Raw genomic sequence first — 9,452 nt, 5'->3', positions numbered from 1 at the left:
CAGCATCTATCAGAAAATTTCAGTCGGTGGCCACCACCAACTTGGTGAAGGAACACCGAAAATCACTGCAACACAGATAGCCACCACAACCATTAAAATTGACAGATATGAAAAGAAAAAAAAATCGATGGCCACCACTAATAGGGTGGAAGGCCACAGTTCGCCAGCGTTAGCTGAATCACCCCCTCCACCGACAACAAATCATTAAGATTTTCCTCATAATTTTGACTATAATTATGTCTTTACTTTTCACATAAGTAAATAATAATATTTTTTTTAAAAGGGTAATCCGTCAATAGAAAGCGACTAGTTGCCCATTTTGAATGAACTTATCTGATTTTGGTATCGTGCACCAAATCATTTACTTCATCAAATTAGAAAGTTCATAATCTAAACTTAAGAGGATCCACTTGTAGTATTGTTAGAAGTATTATTTTCATACATATATATCATCAATCAATAATCAATTAATCAATCAATAATCAATTAATCAATCATAATCAATCAATAATAATAATAATAATAATAATAATAATAATAATAATAATAATAATAATAATAAGCCTAATAAAATAGTACTGTTTACAATAATAATAATAATAATAATAATAATGATGATAATAATAATAATAATAATTGTAATTAATAATAATATAATAATTAGTTAACATTAATATTATAGGTTTATTTAACCTTACCCCTTAGAACTATAACTAATCATATTAGCTTATAAGGAATGCAAAAACAATAATAATTCACTACAAATTAATCAATCACAATTCTTTAAAAAGTCAACAAAGCACTTGAGATATTTGATATTTTAACGAGTGTTTCAACTTTTTCGTTGTCTACTGTGTCTTTCGATACCAACAAAAGATTTTGTGAATGTTATTCTCGTTGAACTGATGAAGAACTCAGATGAGAATGATGACGAAGCTGATTGAATGTTATGGCTATGAAATTAAGCTTTTCTTGTGTCTGTTCGTGAATTTTTTGTAAAAATTTGAGACTAGCCCCCCTCAGTTGTGTCGTTAGATTGGATTATACAGTTGATTTAGTTGGGATTAGTCCGAATACTCTTGAGTATAGTTCTTGTCTAGTTTTTTCATTGTTTGGTTCGATCGGGTTTGTTTTAAAGGTTATCTCTATTTTGTGGTTGCGTTTTGTATTGCTAGCTGTTTGCTAGTTTTTTTTTATAAAAACTTAGGGCCTTTTAGAAAAGTTTATAATGAGTGATCATATAACTAAGTTACTCGAAAACCAGCGTGTATATAAAAATAAAAAAAAAATAAAAAAAAAAAAAAGTTACTCTGAATACATAAAACAATTAATATTACGAATTGTAATACGTAGAATCTAAAATGATAAAGTTGGATACAAATAATATAAGTGTGATTATAGTTTTTCTAAACATAGCCCTAAGGGCTATGCTTAAGAAAATAATTTGAGCATAATTGGTGGTACGTTGTAGTTAGTGGAGTGGTTAATAGGAAGTTATTATAGCGGTTATTTACAGGTTACAACAAAATAAAGCATGTCCTAAAAGCTTAAGGATAGCCCTTAGAGCTATATTTAGAAAAACTCATATAGTTAAATACATTTTAACTTTTTGATATAGTTAACTCTAAAATTAACCGTGATTTTAAATTTAACAATGTGGTAAGGCGTGATGTCAATTCGATAACGACACGGTGCATAGTCTTAACCTCGTGAAGTGGAGGGCAAGAAAACAAGACAGTCGCATCAAACTTAGTTTTCATGCAAAGACTTGTACTAACTGACTTGGATAACAAGAATCGTGTTGATTTGAATGCAAATTATTAGACTTGTTTTATTGACTTTTAAATTGAACACACGTTTTCTATGCAGAACAACTATATATGCTAATTGCTAAATTCGAGATTATGATGCTAACCCCTCTTTATTATGATTATTATTGATTAAATTGTTCGAAAAACGTCAAATGATAGACAATGACAACAACATTACTCAATCTTGTGAAAGAGCAGATAAGATGTAATCATGTAAACATTATTATGTAACAAAACTAGTTACAAATCTCCTATAAAATAATAATAATAAGTCCCATAGTAAGATCAAATTTTTTGAGTGTACTTTTATAATCCGCTTTACAAATCGACTAATCTCAAAGCGAACTCCTACCTTGCGAATAGCTCGGAGTCATCGGCTCATCGCCGGTAAACCTCCATGGTCACAAGGGGATTTATTTTGCATTGGGATGAATTAGAACCTGGGACCTCTTAAAAGTTCTATCTTTTTTTAGAGGCCAAATTTTTATCACATAATGTTACCACCCTTTTGGTTAGTTAAATAAGAACAAATTGAATAACTTTAAAAAATATTTTTTGTCACACTTATTTCTCAATCAGTTTCTTCCACTATTTATAAGTCAAATCCCATCATTAAAAGCATCAAATCAATATGGTTACGTAATTTTGATCCACAGACCATAATACAAGGTTGGAAAATGATTTCATTACACATCACAAGCCCTTTATTGTATTAATCATCAACGCAATTGATTAAGGTACACTACTCTTTTTCTTTACCAACAAGCCAATCTCAAGAACCTAAAACATACGGGATGTGATATTTCCAAATTTATAATTGATAGATTCAACTCGAATGCAATCTTTCCAAAATACCCTCAAATAAATTCTAGCATAAAACATATGTAAACTGTCACTTAATGATACGTAGTATATATTAGTACACTCACGTGACCATGTGAATCTATACCATATTTAGAAATATCACTACCCAAGACATAAAACCAACCAAAAAGGCAAAAAGTATATAAACTACCGTAAGGAGCTACCTAAAAACATCAAAAAGAAACACCAACAAACTACTGATCACATGACGAAAACCGGACCACATCTACCTCTAGGACCATCAACATCTTCAACACGATCCATAAAAACTCGAAACTTCTCCACAATGATGAATTTTATAGATCATATTTTTAATTCAAAGATCAAATTTATCCCAACCTTAGGAAGGTATGAATTTTAGATGTTGCAAACAGGTTATACAGAAGTATACTTACGACTTGGGTGTGGAGAACTTGTGAACTACACTTGTGCTAGCCTTAAATAATCTTATTGTTGTTATCAGTATCAAGCTAAAGCCCTGGTCAGTTTAGAATCATCTGGACTGTTGACACTATTAATCTGGGCGATCTTTATAGATAGCTTAAACAGGTTTCCAGAGTGAGGCTTTCATAGACTTTGGGATATTAAATTCAGGTGTTTTGTAAATTTAAACCCTCTAAAACTTCAGGTTTGATATTTAATGATGTATGTTGTAGCATATAGATTGAAGGGATGAGTTGACATTAAGGTATGGTATAGGTGTTAAGTACATAATTGATTTCTTTCAACCAAATAATAAAGTTCAGCAGAAGGTGGGACTTACCGACCAGAATAACGAAGGTTTAATGGCTCCATTAAAAACAAGAGCATTGTGTTTAGCATAATAAAAACGAGTTAAAAAGCACTAGTCAATACTGTTCCAAATTCAACTAGTTACCATAGCATGGTTAGCTACACGCCTTTTAAAACTGGCACAAGCAGCATCGATAGTAGTAGTGCACTATTGTCGCCCACGGCCACCACCTGTAATCAGACAATAACATTCTGGGGTCAGGAAAAAGAGTTCATATGAAGAAAAAGAAAAACGATAATAGATAAATGGGTTAATTTAATGAGTACCTCTGCCCCCACCAGTCCTGCCGCCGGGCCCACCCCTGCCTCGTCCTCCTCTACCAATTCCATCATCCTCTCTACCTCTTCCTCTACCACGTCCCACTACAGGTGGTTTCCTATCTGAAATATAAGAAGTGACACAACATAACAGCAATGATTATCACATAAACTTTGTGATGAAAAAACAAAAGATATAAACTGAAAACCGAAACGTGAAACTGGAACGAGAAAATGAAAACCACAATGTGAAACTAAAATCTGAAAATTGAATACGGGTCTCAACCCAACCCGGTTGACCTATTTAAAATCTGACCCGTTTCAACCAATGGCCTAGTTGGCCATTTCGACCGTTTGACCATTGACCCAACCCGACCCATTGGCCAAGTATAATATAACATGTTTTTGTTGGCACAAATCGTGCAAATTTAGATATGTCCAGAACCAGGGGAACCTGGCAGGTGAGACTATCACAACAGAAGATCTGATGCACATATATAATTAAATTGAAAATGTTCTGAATATACCTGCACGACTCTTCTCTTCTTGAACCTTATCAATAACCTGGTAATGGAAGAACACAAAATATAGGTTAGATGTGCATCGATATGTACAAATACATTACTTTTTAATAAGAATTGAAATTGTCATGAAGAACTTGTAAGAATATAAGATAGTTGAAAAAGGTGGTCAATTCAACAAAAATAAAATTATGGAATCGCGATTTAGAAGACACTTCAATATCCCTAATTTTAAACAGGTCAAAACCATCTTTTATTTTACAAGACATCTGGGCTAGAAACAACTATCCCTAACTATACCGGTACATGCAAAACCCAGTTGCACAATTCAGTATAGAACAATTGAACAAAAAATACTCCACCATTTAGAAGATTGTCGACAAAATTGCCTGATTATACAATTATTATTTTCATCTTACACAGCATGTATATTAAATCAATAACATTTAGTGAAGGCGGTTAATTGTATTTAGTTGATAAAACTAAGACATGTAAATGGAAGCAATTGATAATATTCAATATTATTTACTTTACAGATGCCATTAATATTGAGATCACTTCCAGTAGGCATTTCAACCAGTTACAATTTGGGTTTGAGATCAATTCCAGTAGTCATTTCAACCAATTACAATTTGGGTAATGTTTTAACTCTAACCGCTCAAATGGGCCACATTAAACAATCAAAATGAAACAAGTCAAGTGGTATAAGGTATCCCAAGGTGTTATTTAAATCGTGGCAAGTTTCAACATCCACATCATTTTGACCTGTTACCCAACCCATGCATTTTTCGACGATAACAATTGACCATGCAGTACCATAATAAAGTGGAACCTAGTAAAAAAATATATGAGTAATGCATAATCAATCATTCAATGATTGCCAGTCATTTACAAATTTGATACATACTAGAAGTTTCCATCTTACCAAACTACCCCCACCCAATCGGCCAACAGAAACTTTCAGCAATAACTAAGCCAGCTGACTTTATGAGGGTTTAAACTTTTAGTATCTTTGTGTGTGTAATTGTATGTATATCTACTCATCTTATAAACTTAGCCTCTCCCAAACTTCCTTATTGTTATTATGTTACACACATTAAAATCAGTCATATATAATATAGGTGATGCAATTGCTTGTAATTTAATAGTGGACTTGTTAAAGACTTCTTGAACTTCATCTTTGAAAGCAACTGATACATTTCCTTTTCAATGAGTAATGTTCTCATTAAGAGCTAAAAGACCAAAACTTTAAACCGCCATATTATCAAAATAATAACTATGTATTACAAAGGATGAATCCAAGAATAACATACACAGATTTGCATATAAACAAAATCGATCTGACTTACCTCATCGGGAACTCTAAGATACTTAATCGTATTCCCACGAATGTAGCATTCAGGCATTCTCCAAAACCTATCTCCATCCTACACAAAAAGAATCCCAAAACTTAAAGTTATTCTACGCCTACGGAACAACTTTGTTCGTAAAATAAACTCATATGCTATGAATACAGACCTTTGCAGTACAGATAACTTCACGAAGATGAATATTCATCCACGTATCACAATTAACCAAATGTCCATTGTATGTCTCCCCATTTTTCAGCTCAACCAACTATCAATCACAAAAACTAAATCATTTATCCAAAATATAAGCAATTACTAGGTTAAACAACAGCATACATCTCAATGAAATAACAGATCATACCATAGGATGACCCTGTGCTGTCTTCAGTAAAGATAAAGGAAGCTGATACAAAAAGTAACCGCAACATTAAACTACAGCACATCTAAAATATAAGTATACATACGCATACACATACATGTAATAATTAAGCGAAGTATATGATTTAGGTCACGTACCATTTTTTCTAGGGTTTAGAATTGGGGTGAACTGAATTTATAAGAAACCTGAGATGAAATAAAAGTAAACGACGATGCGAATTAGGTCAATGAATTCAATTATTATTATCATCATACGGAATACAAATTATGAAGCCGCAAAGCAACTGAACCCTAGATCTAGTAAAATTTGAGCATCGTGTTAATTATGAATCTAGTAATAAAATTGTTGTTAGTGAATAAAAAATAATTGATTTTGAAAAGTAGTCGATTGATACTTACAGAGGAGTCGTCTTCCTTAACCTTCAGAGGAGCAATGGCGGAATAAGAATCCCTAAATTATTTTACGGAGTTTATTTGAAGTGAGCCAGGGAATATTGGCACGTGCGATAAACTACAATGTTAAATAATTTTTTTTTTTTTTTTTTGAAAAAACAGGAGATTAAATTAAAACGAATCGAGGACTAAACAAAATTACAAGTGACTAGGGTTGTGAATGGTTCATACCCGAACCGAACCACAATATCTGGATCGGATCGAAACTCAATTATTTAGAAAATAAGAACAGTGGACCGGACCATTTATACATAGTTCGGTTCGAACCAATTCTAGCTTCGGTCCAAGTCGGTTCGAATAAATACCCGACCCATTTATATTGTTGAAAAACTAATATATATTATTTCATTCTCATATTTTGAAATTTACATCATATAACAATCAAAATGTAACACGTGTAACACGTATAAATGAAAAAAGCTTATACAATCAATATATAACACGCATACATTATTAGACCACCGACTTATCACTAAATTAGGAGTTTGTATTATGCACCGATTATAATTCTTTTTGCTATAAGTTATGTACATGCTAAATATACGTAAGTATCTTTTTGATTAAAGATTAAATTATTAAAAGAGTTTATCCATTTACTTACTGTTGGGATTTAAAAGAGTTTATCTTGATGTTGGATTATTAGAAGAATTTATTCTTTGGTGTCTAAATATACGTAACCTTCTGAAGTTATTATAAGAGTTTATCTTGTTTTCTGAATTTATTATATGTATACACGTAATGCAATATGATATTTAGGAGCAATGTTGTTAAAAATTATAATAGAATACTCATATTATTCCTCTAAAAATCTCTCACAAATATACATCATTCGGTTCGGTCTAAAACATTAGTTTTTTCGGGTTTGGCCCGGACCGGACTGATACCCAAAATATTAGAGAAATATGGACCAAGGACCGGACCATATAACTTCTGATATTTCAGTTTCGGTTCGGTTCCTACTCGGTTCTAGGTTTTTTCGATTCTACCCGAACCATGCACACCCTTACAAGTGACATAGAGTGTACCTAGATTGTTTGTATAGGTCCATTGATTTAATTGAACAATACAAATTGAAACAACTACATGGAATTACAATCAAATTAAACCAACTAACGTTGAATCAAAACAAATACAAGCAACATGCAACTCTAATGACAACAATCATCAGTGAAATCTTGCACCGTGGATCTAGAACTTCACCAAAGAATCCCGCATAGCAAATTGACGGCGATCAAATGTGACTTCAATGAAACTGAAATCCGCCCCTATCAATAACATGTGATAATCAAGACACCACCACACAAGAAAATCACGAAGTGAGGAGCAACGCAAATACATTAAGAACCAAAGATAGCTCAACCTCCCACTAACATCAACGTCGTCGATCAAACACCTCCAACTCATAAAAGCAACAAAATAATGTAGAGTTCGTAACCAAAGAGACTGCAATGCCAATACTACGAAGGAATCACCCCAAAATTCGCCGTCCCAATTCTGTAACTTCATATAGGAATCCAAGAACACCACACTTGAGCCCGGATACCACAAGACGAAAAACCAACACCAAATCCTTCCATGAACATCAATTCAGCGTGTGGGCTGCCGGAAACCACAAAGAGATGCGAAACAAGTGTCGAAAATCAAAGAGAACACACCTGATCAACGAAAGACAACCTGATGGTGGAGAACCCACTTAAAATCGAAAACCAGAGAGAATACACAAGGCCAAAAAATCGTCGGTCATCTCCAAAATGGATCTAGAAACCCGACGTCAAGGCGGTGGAACGAAAGAGAGAAAATGGAAACAACTGACGGAGAAGAGGAGATGCTAGATGAAGAAATGGTGGGGACTGGAAGGAGCAGATGCTAAGTACGGGGAGCGCGAGGACTGGGAAAGTGAAGCATCCGCAGAGAACACGAAGAAGGTCGTTTGAGAATAAATGTGGAAGGAACATAAAATAAAGAAAAAGAAGTCGGTTCAACAAAGACGACACAACCACTAACACAGTCAACACCATCGAATTCCATAGTACAAATTTTTGTAATTAATTTCTATTTATTTATTAATAATTCACATTCTATATAAGTTACAAATTCGTAGTTACTCTTTTGAGAAATCTAACTATAGATTCTATTAAAATCTTAAAATGATGATGTAATAAATAACTAATTTTTAAGCTTAAACAAAAATTAATAAAAAGAAAGAAAAAATTAGAGACATCTTGATGATGTCATTAAGTCAATTTACACTTAAAAAAAATTTAACCAAAAAGAAAAACACGCATATCCATAAAGAAAAACACGAGTATCCCTAATATTTCTAAAACACACTGGGGAGGAAAAAAAATAGGGGTTCCTGCAAAAAAACCAATTAGTTACGACATTCATAAAAAAACCCTAAACTTCTACCACCGAATCGTCGACTAAAATTGTTGAGAACTCTAAAGGTTTCGTCTACAATTTCCAAACAGTAAAGATGATGATCAATGTTAAAGTATATCATGGTGATACTATTATTCATCGGCTATCGTGGTGATACTTTTTTGAATGTTAACGTTAAAGGCCACCGTGGGATTGAACGTTAGAAATTGTGAAATTGCGTTCATGTAGTGTTATTCATCGGCTATCACTGGATCGATAGGAATCCAGGATCCATCGATGATCTTGCGGTGTTTTTTCGAACCCTATTCTCTATAAAATCAGGTATTCAATTCTTATGCTAACAAATAGTATTGACAAAGCGGTTGTTGGAGTGGTTGAAGGGCTTAAGAAGATGGCTTGACCCGTTAAAGGTCGTTTGTAAGTTCCATGTACTATCTGTTATGAGTAAATGTTATAGAATGAGATGCTTACTCTAATCAATTTTCTAATGGCAGGATGTGTTGGATAATTAGTAAATCAACTTTGTTTTTTTTTTTACAGAGTATTATGAAAGAGAGCTACATGATGCTTGCTTGCGAAGCCCAACAATAGAAAGATCAATAGGCTCTTTATTTGTTGATGAAAATTCATTAAACTTGGGTCTG

The 9,452-nt window shown here is 33.1% G+C and overlaps 1 protein-coding gene across 1 annotated transcript; it reads right to left on the bottom strand.

Annotated features, from left to right (window-relative positions):
* Positions 1–3,444: 3,444 nt before the first annotated feature.
* Positions 3,445–5,887, bottom strand: LOC139877439 (sm-like protein LSM4). The gene is made up of 5 exons (XM_071864868.1): positions 5,765–5,887; positions 5,596–5,673; positions 4,253–4,289; positions 3,735–3,848; positions 3,445–3,638 (listed from the first exon to the last, which is right to left on the bottom strand). Exons 1-5 carry the CDS (start codon positions 5,801–5,803, stop codon positions 3,616–3,618), a joined length of 291 nt encoding a protein of 96 aa, XP_071720969.1. The 5' UTR covers positions 5,804–5,887; the 3' UTR covers positions 3,445–3,615.
* Between the last annotated feature and the right edge of the window lie 3,565 nt (positions 5,888–9,452).

Source organism: Rutidosis leptorrhynchoides, chromosome 11 (assembly GCF_046630445.1).
Source record: "Rutidosis leptorrhynchoides isolate AG116_Rl617_1_P2 chromosome 11, CSIRO_AGI_Rlap_v1, whole genome shotgun sequence".
Lineage (NCBI taxonomy): Eukaryota > Viridiplantae > Streptophyta > Magnoliopsida > Asterales > Asteraceae > Rutidosis > Rutidosis leptorrhynchoides.
This window is presented reverse-complemented; position numbering and strand designations above follow the sequence as displayed.